This window comes from Hirundo rustica, chromosome 2, assembly GCF_015227805.2.
Source record: "Hirundo rustica isolate bHirRus1 chromosome 2, bHirRus1.pri.v3, whole genome shotgun sequence".
Classification (NCBI taxonomy): Eukaryota; Metazoa; Chordata; class Aves; order Passeriformes; family Hirundinidae; genus Hirundo; species Hirundo rustica.
Window position 1 is genome coordinate 31,759,150 of NC_053451.1, and position 18,586 is coordinate 31,777,735.

At 44.9% G+C, this 18,586-nt stretch overlaps 1 protein-coding gene across 5 annotated transcripts in view; it reads right to left on the reverse strand.

Annotated features, from left to right (window-relative positions):
- Positions 1-16,421, reverse strand: part of NARS2 (asparaginyl-tRNA synthetase 2, mitochondrial) — a 48,451-nt gene extending 32,030 nt beyond the window's left edge. For 3 of the 5 annotated variants that reach the window (XM_040057192.1, XM_040057189.1, XM_040057191.1), the window contains exons 1-6: positions 16,168-16,290; positions 13,025-13,134; positions 12,531-12,651; positions 11,728-11,868; positions 8,400-8,480; positions 756-856 (exon numbers count right to left, since the gene is read on the reverse strand). In XM_040057192.1, the coding sequence (XP_039913126.1) occupies positions 756-856; positions 8,400-8,480; positions 11,728-11,868; positions 12,531-12,651; positions 13,025-13,134; positions 16,168-16,290 (677 nt within the window). Of the gene's footprint in view, positions 1-755; positions 857-8,399; positions 8,481-11,727; positions 11,869-12,530; positions 12,652-13,024; positions 13,135-16,167; positions 16,291-16,385 lie in introns of those variants that run through there. The other 2 variants (XM_040057193.2, XM_040057194.2) reach the window with 2 other exon arrangements.
- Positions 16,422-18,586: the final 2,165 nt, after the last annotated feature.

Sequence of the window (18,586 nt, forward strand, 5' to 3'; positions counted from 1 at the left end):
GTGTTTATTCATAATGGAGCGTAGCTGTTCTGGGAATCTACTCTTCTTTTTTTTTTTCATTTAAGTACACTGAGTTTTTGAGGCCTGCAGCTCAAGTGGTATTGAATCCCTTCAGTCTTCAAAAATATATGAAGCTCTTCTAGATGCAAAAGCACTGCACTGATACATCACACAGCATTAACTCTCTAGATGCTATGAGACTCTCCAGAGCATAGAAACATGGAATGGTTTTGGAATTGACCCCAAAGACAATGTTGTTCTAACTCCCCAGCTATGAGCAGGGACATCTTCTACCCCAGGTTGCTCAGAGCCCCATCATACCCAGCCTTGAACACCTCCAGGAATGAGGCAACCACAGCTTCTCTGGTAAACCTGTGCCAGTGCCTCACCACCTTCAAGTAAAGAATTTCTTTTTAATATCTAATTTAAACCTTTCCTCTTTCAATCTGAAGCCATGCCCCCTTGCTTTGCCAATCCATGCCCTTGTCCAAAGCCCTCTCCAGTTCTTTTGTAGCCCCTTAAGTACTAGAAGGGGCTGTAAGATCTCCCTGGAGCAACCCCAGCTCTCTCAGCCTGTGTCCATCTAGGAGGTGCTCCAGCCCTCTGTCTAGGCTGGCTTCTCACCACGCCCATCATCCAGCCACTGCCACTCAGTCCACTTCTGGCAGATAACCATGGCAGACACCTAATGGATACCAAAATTACCAGCTGGGAATATCCCACAGACAAAGACAAAAACCTCTCATTTTGCTCACCCCGCCATTACTTCCAAGTGGAGCTGGCCAGAGACTGTCAGGAAGGCAGGCACATTGAAGAAATGGGTCTTTTCTGCAGATTCCTTTGCCTCTCTTGATGTCTGTAACAATGAGCAACAAGTCAGACCATTGGTGTTTAAATAAAAAGCACAGCACCAGGCTTATTTTCCCCTCTTTGCAAAGCATCAGTTTTTACTTTCCTACCAAGATGAACAGAGAGGAGGAAGAGAAGAATCTCTATAATTTGTAGTTTGAATCTTCATACAGCATTGCCTCCAAAATTCAATTTCAAGCCTGATGAGAAAATTGAGGAGTACTTTCTGTATCAGTCCCACTGACTTTCAGAAAAAACTTTAAAAACAGTGTTATTTTCTTTTCATGGAGAAATGAATTTGTTTCCACTGGAAAAAGACAAACAGTAATAAAAAAAAAAGGCAATGCAATATCCTCTTAAGATTTGTTATTCAGTCTTCAAAAATATCAAAACTGAAACAATATTAACTTGGAGACATCACAGCTTACATATTATATAGGCAGTGAAAAATAAACTAAGTTCCATTTCAGCTTTTGCATGCTTTTCTCAGGTCATAAGATATTTTTAACAAAAAAATCTACAAGTAGTAGAAAATTTATCGAGTTCAGTGTTCCATTATGAAAAACCTCAAAAAAACCAAACCAAACCAAAACAAAAAACCCCACAAAACCCCAAAACAGCTCCCAAGAGACAACAGGCACAGATTTTTAAAACACACACAAAAATTCAGCTGAAAACAAGAATAACCTTTCATGTTTACTGTGGGTGTCAAGCACTAGAACAGGTTGTCCAGAGAGGCTGTAAAGTCTCCATCTGGGGAGATATAAAAAACTCAGCAGCAGAGTACTGGGCAACTTGCTCCAGCTGACCCTGTTTGAGCACAGTGAGATGGATTAGATGATCTCTAGAGGTCACAACAGGGTAACTTTTAAAGAAACATAAAGATAAATGACATTGTGTTTCAGCATCTTGTATATTTCAATGTCATCCCTAAACTTTGGAGGAGCCAAAGGTTCAGGAGAAAAACAAAACAGAACTTCAAAGCTAATCTGAGGTCTGGCTGATCTACATTCACTTCCAAACAAAGACTTTCTTCTGAAATAAGACTGAAATACCCACTTTTCAAGGTGTAGCTCCTAGGAGTCAGCATGCTAAGTGTTGCTAGTTCAGCTAAGTATGCCACTGCCTCCAGCCATCCCACTTCCCAACTTGCTCTGTCACAGGGAGTCTTGCTCACCAGCCTTTGATAGTCTACAACCTGCCATTTTTCTCAATGAGCTTGAAGTTGTTGCTTTTGTTCTCAAAAAGCTCTGCTGCTCATCACAAAGATAAAACAGTGACTTCTAAAAACCTCAGATCACAAGGCAGTTTTATCTCTTCACAGCATCACTGAAGAAAAGAGCAAGCTTGCCTCGTTCCACAGAGATCAATGAAAATATGACAATTTGTGGCTGTAATCGCAGGACTGCTTCCTTTGTTTCAGAGGTTTTGCAATTCTAAAAAATCCAAACACCAAACTCCAAGGATGCAGAAGCAGGCCCCTACAGTTTTCATCAAATAAACCCAGAGCATTTGCTCAGAAACAATGAGGATATTAATAAACATCAGACATTCACATACTGCAGCCCCAGAACCATGGCCAGAACACTCAAGAGAAGAGCCATGGTTTCTGGTTTCTCTTTCCCTGCAAGCCTATTTCAGTGACATTCCTTGTTTCACCAGTGAAAAATCCCACCTAATCCTGTAGGATGCAACTTCTAAACAATGAGAAAGAGGCAAACTGGAAGCAAGAGAAGAACAAGAAATCAGCCACAAAATCTCAATGCTTCCCCCCAAATCCACAAACAGGATACAGCTGTCTCCAGGAGCTGTGGCCTGGTTTGTTTGTAATGACTTTGTGTCATTTTTCATTCTCCAAATCAGATGTGATCTCAGAGAGACACAAAGAAAACAGAAACACAATAAGTGACTGGAGAAAGTGAGACAATCTACAACTCAGCTGGGCTTCTGAAAACCTGCAGAGGCCACTGAGATCTCAAGATGTATGTCTGCATTGTGAGCAGCTCCTGAATGGCTTCTGACAGAAGGTGAAGAGTAAACACTGCAACGTTTAAATAAAATTTTACTGTCCCATCATATCTGATCTCCTCCCCTCTCCACAGCTGTCCACTTGCTCTCCCTCATCCTAAGGCACAAAACTCGATACAATGGGTGTTGTGAGCTGCAACACAGCCCGTGCAAAAATTTAGAGACATTTTCTATGCTGGAAAAATGAAATGCCTCCCCTTTCAGCAAGCAATAATTAGCAGCTGCACATTTCACAGGTACAAGTATGGGCTAATCCACTGGAGGTGATTCCTCCACTTCACACGTTCGAGCACAGGCCAGGAGCCTGTGCCCCAGATTCATGCTTGCCCTTTTAGCTCAAGATGGCTTCCTTAGGATATGAAACCACAGCCACTGGCACAAGACAAACAACTGGTAGTGGACACCATCCCTTCACTGCTGACAGAGATTGGTTTTCATGCCCATGACCAGCAAAACGAAGCAACAGCATTGTGCTGCTTTTACTTAAACTAGGTGGATGCTTCTCCCAATTCCCAAAACACAGACTCAGTATAAGATTAGGAAAGGAACTATGGGTTTCCTTTCAAGCCCTTTCCATCCCAGAGCTGAAAACTACCTAAATTACAATGGGGGAAAAGGGAGAGGGAAACTATGAAACATCTCAGAGTAAACGTGCTATAAACATACTAGTATTTGACGTCAACTTCAAAGACTTTTTATTCTCCTTCTAAATACAAGAACAACTGGATTTAGTACCTGTTTTGTTCTTCATCCCCTCAAATGTCTAATGATTTAATTTAAAAATATTCCCTTTGATGTCAGTCTTGCATTAACTTCTCCTCGAGGCAATTAGCTTCAGGAGAGTACAAACTGTTTGATTCTGTCTTACACTCTATGCAAGCCAAAAGCAAGAAGGGATCAGAGAAGACTTGAAAAGCTCATAGAAATCACTGCTGTAGCTCTAGCCCAGGCCCACACCACCATGCTGCTGCAGCTTCCCAGAAACACATCTTTAATCCAGATTTGCCCTCTGTGACACTCCATTATAAACATGATTGGATTTTCCTTTTTAGGCAACCCCTGCAAAATTCCAAACTTCCACAAAGTCCTCTGCAATTTCAGTCCTAATTCTGATCAGCTGGACTTGCTCTGAGCAGCAGCAGCTGGTTCTGCTGAGAAACACATCTCAAATATGTACTGGAACGCGTAACGTCTCATAAATACAGACTGGACAGGCGGATATGAATCAGATAGAAACAAGCAGAAACTGGGAGAGCTAGGACATGGAAAAGCTCAGCTCAGGTCCAGCTTACCCTGAACCCTGCAGAGCACATCTCTGAAGCACCACTCTCCCAGGAAGTGGCTGCCTCCCAGACCGTCACGCAGCTCTAAAGGGGAAAACACCTCACTGCCACTACAACGGTTGCGTTTAACTGTGATTCTCCCTGGCAGATCCCAGCTTTCATCAGTGCTGACAAGGATATTTTTCAATAGTACCAAAGGGATGGTAGGATTAAGTTTCTGCATCTTCAGCAGCAGGTGTATATTGTTGGTGCCACAGCTGGCACAGCCAATAAACTTGCAGCTTCAGGAACCTAAAACTTTGACATTCACTCCTGTGAGCGAGGAGTAAAAAACCCCCAAAAGCCGAACACCGTACGATCTCCAGTTGCATTTTAGAGAAGAACTATACCTGGATGGTTCTTCAGGTTTACAGTTAAATATCCTTTCAAGTAATGAAATGGCCTGAACCAGAGCCTGGGTTCAGCTGAACACCATCCAGGTGCCATGAGGTGTGTGTGTGTGGGAAGAGCCAAGCCTCACACTGAGCGCATTTTACCTCTGCTGGAGGCAGAGTGCAGCACACAGCTCTACACGTAAAGAGTGGTCCCAGGAAGGAATACAGCCACAGGCAATAAAAACTGCATGTGAGATCTTCTATAACGGGCTGTGAATGCATGATACAGCTGTTATGCTTTGGAACTCATTGCGTGCTGGGTTCTCTTAAAAGGCTGCAGCTGGGCAACAGGGAAAGTGGCTGTGGAGACCCACATTGAACCAGCTGGAGTGTCCTGGGCCAGACAGGTTCTTACAGAGCACAGAGAAGCCTCCACCTTCTCCACAGCAGCTGAGAGTGGCCATACAAAGAAAATTTTCCAGGGAGCAAATTGGAAAAGAAAGCAAGAGACTCAGAAAGCAGGGAGTCTTCAACACTGCAGACAGAGTGGGAGGCTACTGAAAATAGCAGGGAACAGACACGCAGCTGGGTCACAAGGACAAAAGTAAGGCAGATTTCCTAGGATGCAGCCACAGAAGAGCACTGGGTAAAGTTTCTTGCAACACACAAAGCTGCTAAGAATTTTAGACTTCAGAAGAAATAAAAGAGAAATATAAGAAAAAGAAAAAAGGAAAGAATCTGTGTTAAAGGAGAGGTGCTACAACTGCTGGTATAGGGAAATTATTTTCAGATTAAAATAGAAAGAGGGCTATCTGCCCCTGCTGATCTGCATTCCCCCTGTTTCAAGAACGACCTCATCCTGCTTTGGATGATACCAAAACACTGCTTCCAACAGTCAAAGCTCTTCTAGTATTTTCAACATATTTACTTTAAAGAAAGAAGAACAAACTACATGCTTTCTCCCCTACATGCTCCCATCACAGGAAGACACTGTCAACCAGTGCAGAAAGCCACAAGCTGGTGGTGCTAAAGTTCTCCATGTGGGTTAGGGGATTCCTAGTCATCCTCACACTTCTGGCAGTTTCTCCTCAAGTCTACACTTTCCATGTGGAGAAGATTCCTCTGGAGTTACCACCTCATGACCTATTTATGCTTTAACATGTCCTCTGCTTACAGCACTCTTTTCACCATTACAGTATTTCATTTTAAAAACATTCAGATGCTCTGCCCAGCAGGGAGGGAATATGGATTATCCCCCACCCCAAGTCCTAATATGAGAGCATCCCAACCAAAAACGTACAGACTAATCAGTACATCCAAAACCAAACAAAGATAATGAGGAAGCTGAACATATAAACAAACACAAATCCTACAGGATTAAGAGTTTTAGGGATCAAAGACCATATTTCAAAAAGCCTTTTCATTCTAACTTCAGATACATTTTTCCCCATCTCTTCCCCTTCTATTCCTACTCTCTTCACTTTCCATCACTTCAAAAAAATGCACAGGCCTGAGCAGCCATCAGACATTAGTCAAGGAATTAAAATTGTGCCAGTAAGAGAAAACAGCTATTTAAAGGCAATAGTTCACAGTGGGTGCAAAAGTAGCTTCTTCTTGAGTCATAAAGGCTATTCAACTAAAGTTTTCAACCTACTCCACCTGCAGCAGTCTAGTGAGACTATTAGTTCTATACACAGCCCAAAGGAGCTAAAAAACTCCACCAAAACCCAAAAGGCAGAAAAAACCCGACCTGTTAACAGTAGATGTACTCTAACTACTACAAATTCAGGAGCAATAGGACACCAATTCTGGTTGCAGCTAGAAGATAGGTCTTAAAACTTAAGGAACAGGATTTAAATGTTTTTTGAACCTCAAGAATCTAACTTGAAGGTTGTTTTCATCAATTCCTATCACCAGAAACCTTGGCTCCTCCTCAAATATAAGAGGAGCATGAATTTATACTCTCTGTTGTCCTGTCCAAACAGCAAATTAAAGGCTAGTTTAGAAAGTGACTGAATACAGCAGACAAGAATGTCTTGATAAATGGTTTGGTTAAAAGCACATGAAGATTCTGGGCTTTGCTGCAAATACCACACCCTTATTATTATGTCTGACACGCTTCTATCACTCTTATTTTATGTCTGACAGCATCACATGCACGGCCCAAGGCAGACTTAATCTTCCCCACGTTTTCACTGTCAAAAAACAGTGTCACTGCTCCAGTGGACTGAAGCGATCCTAGCAGGATAGCAGGCGGTATTAGATCTCTGCTAGCCAGGACCAATTGTGATCAGGGCTTTGCAGAAACAAATCCAAGTCCTAAACGAGGCCAGACAATGAAGCTGTGCTCCAAGAAGAAAGAGGAAATCAGGGAGAACTTCCCTCTTCCCAGCAGCAAAAGGGTTTGTGAAGCCCTAATAGGGTCTGACTTGGCACTCATAGCACCCTTCAAGCACAGCTGTAGTCACATTTCTCCAAGACAGGTATTACTGGCACCTCGGCAATCCCACCGGGGAGGAGTAAAGTATCTGCCTTGAACCATGCCTTGAGATAAGATCCAGTTCATACAAGTTTCAGGCTCACAGTTTAGCACCTCATTCAACACTGGCATCAAGGCTTGTGTCACTACCAGCCACCTACGCTGTCGTCCTGCATCCTCTACAGCTTTCAAGTGGATACAATTTGTACCGAAGACGCAATACACTGTACAGCTGCAAACTGCATAATGTTTCCATCATTAAGTGTCACTTGTTTTCACGTCTTAATTTGCATGCAACAGCCTGGAGTGAACCTTGGGTAGCATTAAGGCATCTCAATTAAACAGGAACAATTTAGTTTAGCTAATCAGCACTATTGTCCCAACAAGCAAAAAGCTGAGCCACATGTACTGGTCTGGAAGGGAACCACTGGTAGCACAGGTTAGACCTTGAGATCCTGGAGAACAAGCAGACAGAAGCTTTTTTTGTCACGAGGTTGTGCAGAGTGGAAGACACAACCCCACAGCAAGTAGCAATTGCTGCTACCTCAACTATTTTTCTTTTGCTTACAGATGAATCACCAGCAAAGCTGGAGCCAATATGCATAAGTGGCAATGGATGGTGCTGTTTGAGACAGAAGAGTGAATTTCAGATACAGGAGTATAAAACACAGATGGAATTCTGTAAGATTAATCACTGTGGGGTCAGGAATCATGAGAAATCTGCAGGGGAGATCTTAGTGGTTATAGCTGTGTTTCAGTTTCACAGAAGGTTATGACCCATGATGTGAAATACTTTTATAACAATAAATTGTGGCAGTAATTTGGTGGTTATGGGGAGGCCTGACAATATTGGGTGAGAATTCTGACACCCAACAGGAGTAACTTGTAGGGAAGAATCTGTATGTACTCACTGGTGAAAAGGAGTTTCAGGTATCGCTGACTTTTTTTTTTTAAGGACTATCTCATGCTTAATGATAATTCTTTGTTTCAAAGTTAAGAAATATTTGAGTGTAGTAGTCTGTCCTGAATGACACATCCCATCTCTTGGGCTCTTATGATCACATAATTCTGTTCACTAAGATGTTCCACCTCCCTCCTTGGTAAATTCTTGGTAAATTTTTCCACAGCATCAAGGACGGAACAACCCATCAGTACAAGAAGTGCTAATTAATGCCCAAAATAGCAATAAAATAAAAGATAATGTATCTGTTTAACTGTCTATATTATTAGTTGAAACAAAGGATTGCTACATTAAAAGGAAAATCACAGAAGTACATTAAAGGATTTTATAAAGATAAACATTTCCTCTACCCTTTAATAACTCATGAATTGCTTTGCAAAAAAAAAAAAAAAAAAAAAAAAGGACACAAACTTTATGCAACTTACTTCAATTTGAAAGAGTTCCCCAGCACCTTCACAGTCATTGGATGTAATTATGGGGGTATGAATATGTACATACCCATTATCCTGGAACAGAGAGAACATCAAAGTTAACAAACTAAAGATACCAAAAGTCACCCTGAAGGATGACATCAACCAGCACACATAACTAGGCCATTATTCCCCAGCCAGGACAGCAGATGCAGTCTTTTGGGCAGCTTCTGCCTTACAGGGGATAGATGACAAACTAAATGCTACCTTGATTTACAAATCAATTTACTACCTGTGCGCTTTCCTCCAGGTTTCATAACCAAAAGAGATTTATGTCATTACTATGAGGGGTTTTTTTTTGCAATGGCCCTTTTCCACACCTGTTGGGGAGGAAGAAGCCAATAGCTTCTACACACACCATTCCCCTTTCTTCTCACTTCCTCCAGCACTTTTATATTTTCAGGCAGTTTTGATCAGATTCACCCCTATGACCTCACCACTTTGTTTCTTTCAGCTTTTTGGAAGGCAGTGGTTAGGAAAAGGACACTTTGTATGCTGCAGTAAGAGAAGTGGTCAAATGTGTCGGATGACAGAAATCACACACTGGATGAAAGAGACCTTAAAAACATCCAACCACCAATAAAAGTGTCAGTCCTACATTGCATCTTCTAAGATACTGAAGTCAAACTGATTTTAAGAGACCAGGTATACCCTGGCTTGGTTATGTTCCAGGTACCTGTAGAATTAATTACACATTCATGTAATAGTTCATAAATCCAGCAGAAGCCTCTGAAACCAGTAAGGCTGAATGAAGAAAGAGCCCCTATTCTCTGGATTTCCTGCAGTGCAGCCAATAGGATTTTAAAACAGCTGCAACCCAATATTCAGTGGATGGATACATCTTAGCTTCACAGCTTTTACCAGAATAATACAATTCAGTCAGTTACACGACAGATCCTGGTCCTTATCACCAGCTCATTAAGGGGCTAGGAAGAGTAGTAGTAGGGAAGTAGTACTTACTGCCCACTCTGAGCATCAAACTAAAATTACTTTGGAACAAAAACCTCATACGGACATGCAATGCATTTTGTGGGAGTACAGCAACACAACCAAGAGGGAGCAAAGTCCCTGCAGTCAGCTCTAGGCTGCCTTGGTTACAGGTGCAAAGACCTTGGCTCCTCACTGGGATCCAGTTACTGCACAGAAGGAAGGTCTGGATCCAGAACTGCTTGCTTTGCCTGGAGAAGGAAGTTTCAATCTACCAGTACAAATGCAGGCCCCTGACACAGCTCCTGCATATCAGAGTCCTGTTGGTTACATGGCCTCCCAGCTCTACAGGAGCTGTTTGAAAAATGCCTAAATTCCTCATACAGTGGTAGCAGTTGCTGTAAAGAAACACATTTCACACAGAAGATCACTCACATGCTTTGAAAAGTAATGCAAACTGCACAGATCTGAAATAAGAGAATCCCCTAAAAACCTCTTGGATAATTGCCCTTATAAAAGCTTCTAAAATAATTCAAGTTGCATTAGTGGCTCTCACAAACCTGGAACTTAATGTGCAGAATGGAAGTTGCCATTCACAATGCAACTATCTTACTGTGCCTAGGAACAATGTTCCTATCCCACAATTCTCAGGAGAAGATTTAAAAGAGGACATTTTAGCTTTCAACATCCAAACGAAAGGCACTTGGCACTAGCCATTCATTCCTGGAAATGAACAGGCTAAAAAAGAGAGGTTTTTAAAGTTACAGAGAGTCTTGACAATTTTATGTATTCAAACAGCTCCCTTTATTTTCTTCCACCATTAAGCTCCTTACAGCTTTGCCAAGTGAAAATGCTCAAGTTATACTTTGCAGCTATGGTATGTTCTGACATTGTCAAGTTGAAATTGCAATATTCTTGGGATGATGTAAGTGGCAATTTTAAGACTTCCTTCCATTAGAAATGGAATAAAATCACAGACTTTCCTGGTGCTAGGAGAGTTCTCACACAAGCATTTATAAATATCAGGTCTGGGACCAAATCTTCCTTATTCCTTTAAAAATAACTTTAGTGTAGCTGCTGCTGCTAAATTGATGAGAGATTCTATTTTTTTAATGGAGCTCTGCTCTTGAGCACTGTAAAGAGGAAGGTATGTCGGAGGTTGAGCAGTGGATTTGGAGATGCACAGCCTGAATGAGGCTGTTTCGCACCTCGGCCGCCTTTGGTGCGCAGGTGTGGAAGCACAATCCGTTGTGGGCAATGCCATCTAGTGGCTCCACACCGGCACAGACTGACTCCCAACAGAGCCGCCGGCCTCCTGTCTTGGGCGCAGGCACTACTCTGAAACCAGCAGCTTAACCTTACACGGGATTTCTCTGAAAAAAACACCCACAAAACACCCCCGCGGCACCCCAGCGAAACCCAAAAATGTCATCCAAATGCCATGCAATTCCACACAGACAGTTCCTAGAGCAAGCAAGCCTTCTTTACCACTGCAGGAAACAAAGACCAGCAAACCTGGAACAAGAAATTCATCTCAACGTTTCTAACCTGTTCCTTGGGCCACACTAATTATTAGGTACGAAATTTGTCATCAGAATGCTCTGAATATGATTCTATTCTATCTAAAGCCAGCTTATCTAAACTAAAACATGCTTATTATCTAAACTAAAATATGCTTTAAAGAAAGCTCAGGTGTGCTAGAGGACTTGCTACCTTTCTTTTTCTAGTCACACATGCTCTCTATGTGACATCTGGCAACAGAGCCACTTCACTGCCCCCTCTGTTTGCACAAAACCCGGGCCGTGCCCGCAGCGTAGGAGTGGCACATTCAGAAAACACAGGTGGCTCCCACTCATTAGTTTCAAAAGCATCAGAGCAGGAGTCTCCTAATGTCAGCCAACAGCATCCACACAACCTTGTATTGCAGTAAGAGGCAAGAACTGAGAATAACATGAAGCTCTGAGTCAGTTTGTCTGTGTTCCTGTATCACAGATTTTTCCACGTGGGAGGAGGTTACTGTCCAAGGACCGTAAGGTCACTGCAGAGGATGGGTTAAACAAGTCCATATTATGGTCTGTTCCACAGACCACACACTCGCAGGCAACTGCACTGCAACTCTGAGAGAGGGATAAATAACAGGAAATGGGTGGAAAGACACTGACAGCCCACAGATGCACTAACCTGATCATAAGCAACAGTCTGGCCAAGGCCCAGCCAGGCCTGGGCCCGGAAAGAAAACCACTGTGTGCAAAATCCATACCCTGCAGGCAAGATGTCAGGCTCCTTCCCTCCTAACTTGCCCCCAGAAAGACAGCCTGGGTGGAGTGTTCATGAGGCTCAGTAGAGAAGGGACTACCTGGAAGAAGGAGTGGATGCCTGCGGTGGCTTCACTGCGGATGCGCAGGAGGGCGCCCAGGGTGTTGTTCCTGCATCGCAGGTGAGGGAACTGTCGGACATACTCCAGTGGGTGCCTCTCCTTCATTTTGAGGGGAAATGACTGAAAACAAGGAAATCAAAGTAAGAGGATGAGAACTTGGAAGTCCATGCAGTTTTTAATCACTATTCATGGAATCCCATCCCTCCCCACTAAAACTCAATCACCATTACAGAGCACAGAAGAACTAGATGGTTTTCCCTGTCTTTTCTGGTTATTTTGTGTATTTTACAATGCTTACAGCAGAACAAGAGCCATGACCACAAGAGATATTAGCACTCTAAAATGCTCCACCTTTTGGATGTTGAGCCCCACTGAAACCCAGCTCCTCCCCTTGCAAAAGCAGGCTGGCTCTGAACATGCCTCTGGTAGATATGGTTCCTCCACCTGCACACCCGGAGCGTCTTGCCAGTTCCACTGTTTCTCCAATTCATATCCAAGCCAGGCTTATCAGGTAAGCCACCTGCACAGCTAAGTGCTCCAGGGTGGGACAAAGGCAAACTCTTAACTGTCAGCCTGTGCACGTTTTCCATGAAGAAATTCCTCTACCCTAGAAACGAGCTTTCATAGTAATACCACATTTCTCCTTTGATGCGCCCTACAAACACTACTGACAAATCAAAGTCTGCAGGACCACTCAGACTTAAAGAAAATACAGTTTCAAGCATGCTTTGCTGGACACTTGGACCTTTAAAAATTGATTTCCTCCTGCTACAGTGACATACCCAAATATCACAAGGTCCCACCACACGAATGGTTTCAGCTTGCAGCTCCATGTTTTGCATCCTGTGAGGACTTTTGACAAGCTTCCCTTGCACTTCCACTGCGCTTCCAAAAGTCAGGTCTCTAAGAAACCAAGGAAAAACAACAGCTTAACTAGGTGCTGATACAACTGCATTCAGAAGAGAGATTCCTGTTAATTTAGCTGATTACTTAAGATCACAAGAGATGCTGTAGCCATAGAGCTTAACTGATGAAATGAAAAATTATTGAAAGCAGAGGTGGGAATGGGAATAGATTCACAAAGCTACAGAAGAATTTAGGACAAGGCAGGAACTCTGGACAAGTGGGGAGAAAAGTGTCAGGTTCTTATTAGAAGGGGCTCTTGGTTGGGATAAACACAGTTGGCAAGTCCCTGGCACAGGGAAGGAGGCCTAAGCAGACCCCTCCAAGCACTGCTCAGCACACACATTTCTCCAGTTATTTCAAATGGACCTACTTCTTTTCCAGGCTGGGATCAGCAACCACCTGGAGGCTTTCCAGAGAACTCCCATCATTTATGTGCAGGAACAAAACTTCCTTCTGGGATCGGACAGAGCGGACCCAGCCCTAGAGGTAAAAGAAAAAGAGATTTGTTATTTTTTGGCAGGAACACTGTGTGCTCATACTCTTACTCCAGCTGAGCTGGCCACACCACTTCAGGCCTATTTCAGCTCTTACTGAAATCAAAGTAACTGTTTCTTTAGAGGCAAAAAAATAATAAAAAAACAAAAAGAGAAAAAAAGTTAGTGTCATTTTTTTCTTTTGACTTCAAAGCAGAGAGAAACAAATCCTTAGGCAGAGACATCCCTCTGAGGCAGAGTCTCCTCCTGAGAACAGCAAGGATTAATAAGATGTACCTTCATCTTTGGGGAGATGAGAACACAGAAAGCAACGAAGTACTCTGAAGATGTAAAGTGTTTTAGCAAAGTAACATATTCCTATCAGTGATGTCCCTTCCAAACTCTTCCTGCTAAAACAGGAGAGACCAGTAATGCACCATTCTTCATTACAATACACTCTAGACCATTCTGATGGTTTTCAGTATCAGTTTTGTTGTTGTATCCCTGTAGAAAGGTTCCAATCTTTCAAATCTTCAAATCTGTTCACTAGTGGTTTATGTGCCCTAAACTGCTGGACCCCTAAAACAATGTTGCAGCCAATAGATTCACATGAAAAACAACGTATTAGTGCAAAACAAAAATAAAAATTGTCTTGGATGTTTCTCCTTTCATCTCAAAATCAAGACTGCTTCATTGAGCCCATGGGAAAAATGAAGGTAGTAAGAAAAAAATTTCGAAATACTTTGTCCAGTTTCTTGAAAAGAATTAAACTATTAATACCCAAATTCCTTCTAACAGCAAAACAGTAGAACTGACCATGTACAGGACAGGCTAATGTTTCAATTTGAGCTTTTTAATGACATGCATATTTTAATTAGTTTTTTAAGGGAAATGTTAAGTCAGTACCAAGGCAGCAAGCAATAGTAATAGCATCCAAAATATAACTCCCATAGTTGCTCCTCAGCTCACCAGAGTTGAGACAAAGCTGGCCTTCAAAGCAAAATTATCTGCTGAGGGCCTTCCAGCTCATCTTCTAACAATATTGTAGAGAACAACCAAAACCAGTGCTGATTAAACAACCAGACTGCCTCTTTCCTAACCAGTTTCATGTTCTTCTTAACTGGAAGGGACCAAATAGCCCCAATGACTTCAAATTGTGCAAGTGCTTTAAGGATTTTATACCAGACAAACCAGTGCAAATCTATCTATTTCTGTCACCCAGACAGAACAAACCAAGAATTAAATAGCACCAGATGTAAAGCACGTTATAGTTTTAAGAACAACTACCAACACGGGCAAAGCATTACACAGGCTTGTATAACATGCTTTCCATGTTCCACCTAAGAACCATGGAAGATTTTAAAGACATGAAATTAGTGAGTTAGACAGGGCAAACCACCCTTGCAGTGTTCCACTCAAAGGAAGAACTAATGCAAGAAAAAATATCATCTGGGCATCCTCGTATTTGTATGGCTAAAGTAAAAGGTATTTCATGCATGAACATGCCTGAAGCTGTTGTGCTTATCCTCTGTATTCCAGCAAACCCCCAGAACACACCATGCACATTATACTGGATGCATGTTTAACATATAACAGCAGATGTTTTTGTCAGCTTCCTTCCCCAAGCGCTCCTTAACAAAACATACCAAAAAATGAGCAAAGAAACATTCTCAAGAGCCTTTTTTGCCACCTCATCAAGCTGTTCTGGGATCTATTAAATAGGAGGAGGAGTCTTGCATCATGCAAGAGGAAGTAAGAGCACACCCACAAGCTTGTACTGGAGCAGCAGAGGCTGCAGCAGCAATGTTTTGACCACTTCACACCTTCCCAGAATGAACGCACAATAAAAGTGACAATCCTGACTGTAACGACTATTCCAACAATCTGGTCATTTTAAGGTTGGATTTAAGCCAGACCAGATTCCTACACCATTTTAATACAAAACCCCCATATTTCACCAGCACAGGGCAAGAGAAAAGCAGCAAGGGTCTGGAGGACAGGGAAGGGGGAGGAATGGCAGTACTGCAAATTTTAACACAGTTTGTTCTAGCTTGCATTATTAATCAAACTACATCTGAAAAGAACCAACATTGGATGAGCTTCTTCCTACCCTATTAGGCTTCACCTATATGTGAGCAGGAATACCAGCGTGCTACAAACTGGGTTTTGGGTCAGTAGAATCACAGAAAGGCTTGAATTGGAAGGGACCTTAAAGGTTATCCAGTTCTAACCCCACTGCCATGGGCAGGGATGCCTTCCACTAGAACAGGTTGCTCCAAACCCCATCCTGGCCTTTAACACTGCCAGGGATGGGACAGCTCTATCTCCTCTAGGGAACCTGTGCCAGTGCCTCACCCCTCCTCACAGTGAGACATTTCCTTCTTATAAATCTAAATGCATCCTCTTTCAATTTTCTTTAAAACTGTTACAAAGCACCCCAGTCCTTTACACGTTCATCCAGAAATACTGAAAACTGCATGAAAGAGGGACTCTGTGTATGCAAACACCAGAAAACAGGAACACACAATCCTATGCCAAGGAAAAGTGCTCCACAGCTAAAATGCTCATTAATTCCAGGCTGTCTTGGTTCACAAGAGGAGCTAAATACAAACATCAGTGGAAGTGTTATCCATGGTTCTACTGACACTGCTCCAAGCCCGGATGTACGTGGCACAAGAGCTATGAAGAAGCTTTATAAAGAATAGCACACGGGCAATGGCTCACTGTCCGCAACAGAACAGGCGATAAAGCCAAGGCGGTGGACGGAGCTCACGCTCGGTACAACCCCTCACGGTGACAACGCTCCTCTGCACGTGCCGGGTGACTCCAAAGCTTCGCCGGCTGCGACAACAGCGAACTGAGCAGGCACAGCGGGAGAACACACGGAGAGGCTCCGCACGACCGCAGAGGACATCCGGCAGTTCGGCAAAACGCTCCGCAGGGCTCCCACGCTCCCCTCCCCAAAGCACGGGCGTGGGCCGCGCCCCTCCGTGCCCCCCGGTCCGCCCAGGCTGCGGGCCGGGCACACCCGGGCACACACCTGCACTCTGACCGCGGCCGCCGCCTCCCGCGCCCCCAGCGCCTCGCGCACCCGCAGCCGCACGGCCCGCGGCAGGGAGGCGCAGCGGCGGAGGGCCCGCCACCCGCCCCGGGCGCCCAGCATGGCGAGGCCTGGCGGGCCCGCTACCCCGGACCCCCGGCCCGAGCCCGGCCGGCCGGCCGCCCGCTCCTGGCTCCCGCTCCGCTCCCGGCCCGCACCCGCACGGGCCCACGTGAGTCGGCCTGCCTCCCGCCGCCCCACCTGACCGCCCGCCCAGCCAATGGCCGCTCGGGCTGCCCCGGACAGCCAATGGAAACAGAATGGGCAACTCATCCCACCTCTTCCGCCGTCCGGGCGCAAGCGGCCCTGGGAAATGTAGTTCTTCCTCCGGGGTGTCGGCTCCTTACGGGACACGTGGGGGTGGGATCCCCGCGAGTCGGGGGACGGACGCTCCGTCGCCGCGAGAGGGATCCTGTGTTGGGACACAAGAGATCTCCGTGGCGGGGGTAGAGGATCCTAGTGATCTCTGGGACCACCTCAGCTGCAGCGCGGCCTGGGGGTGCCGTGCGGTGGTTCTCGGGGCCCTTCAGCAACTCTCCCGTCCCCCCGGGCTTCTCTCAGGGACCATAGCCCTTCGACATTCCTCGCTTTTCCTGATAACGGGCGCAGGACTTGGGTCTGCTCTGCAAGCCTTGCTGACGAATAAACCTTTTCTCCTGTTTGTTTCTGAGGCTTATGCCCCTCTGTCCTTCCAGCTCTTCTGGGTGGATGGTGAGGAGCTGCCATCAGGGTCTGCAGCCCTGCAGGGAACGACTTGGTGATAGAGGTGGGCTTAAAATTGGACATGACCCAGAAATGTGCACTTGCAACCCAGAAAGCAAATTGTATCCTGGGCTGCATCCAAAGCAGTGGGGCCAGCAGGGCGAGGAAGGGGATTCTGCCCCCTCTTCTTGTGAAACCCCCCTGGAGCATCTAGCTTGGGGGTCATCAGCACTGGAAACATATGGACCTATTGGACTGAGTGCAAAGGAGGCCACGAAGATGGTCAGAGAGCTGGAGCACCTTTGCTGTGGAGATAGGCTGAGACAGTTGAGGCTGCTCAGCCTGGAGAAAAGAAGGCTTCTTCCTTAGTGCAGCCCTCAAGACTTAAAGAGGGCTTATAAGAAAGACAGAGAAACCTATAGTGCAATGGTACAATGGTTTTAAAATGAAAGAGTGTAGGTTTAGATTGCACACAAGGAAGAAATCCTCTACTGTGAGGGTGGTGAGGCTCTGGAAGGGGTTGCCCAGAGAAGCTGTGGCTGCCTCAACCTTAGAAGTGTTCAAAACCAGGTTGAATGGGGCTTGGATCAACCTGGTTTAATGGAAGGGTTCCCTGCCCATGGCAGGATTGTTGAAATTAGATGATATTTAAATGTCCCTTCCAACCAAAAACATTCTGTGATTCTATGAAATGTGTGAAGTCGGTGCTGCTTCCCTATGCAGCCCAGTCTTTGCTGCTCTACTTGCCTGATTTCTGCCTGCCCCTCTTCGGCAGCATCGCTGCAGGAAGGCAGCAGCTGAACATGCCCGCTGTGCTTGAGGTCAGAGGTTGCCTCATTGCTGTGCTTTGATCATTGGGGCACTCTGGGTGACACAAGAGAGCAGCAGTGGGATGCCCCAGGGCCAGGAGGTGCTGGGAGGCAGCTTTGATAGTGACAGTGCTTGCAGGGAGACAAATCCCTACCTGTAAAGTCCCAGGTAAGAAAGGAATTCTGGCCAGAGACTGCATTTAGAAGAAATGAGCTGGGCTCATGGGAAGGAAAGAGGAAAGCTTTGTAGATGCCTGGTTTCAGCTTTCCCATGTGATTCTTTTTATCTGTGCATGAAAAGCTTCTTGTCCTCAAAGTCCAAAGGTGCTTGCCAGGGCCTTCCTTGACCTCTGCTTTTGCTCCGAGGAAGCTGATGTCCCCACCCCTGGCTCAGTCTTGACCTGAGCTCTGACCTGCCATCCTGAGGAATTAGAGCTGCAGGGCAAGGGCACAGACATAACCAGGTGGATGAGAAAGGCATCGAGAGGTAGAACAGGAGACCTCAGGGTTGGGGCACAGGGAGGGTAGGTAGAGGAAGGGGTAGAAGCGCATCCTCAGGCATCGAGGGCATCTTTTCCAGTATCTGTCCTCTGTGCCACTGCATGGAACCGTGCAGACTGCCTGGACACACACAGGTTACTGCCTCAGTGCTGGATGGAAACACAGAGGCATGCATGTCTTTGTACTCCTGAGTGGGCAAAATTAATTTTATTTTAATGCAAATCGCCGTCTCCTCCTGTAAGGGCCAGCATTGAGCCTTGCTGTATGTTGGTACACTGCTGTGATGTTGTTTCTTAGAGAATCACAGTGCAGGAAGGAGCTGGTGCTGCAGTGTCAGGCAGAGATAC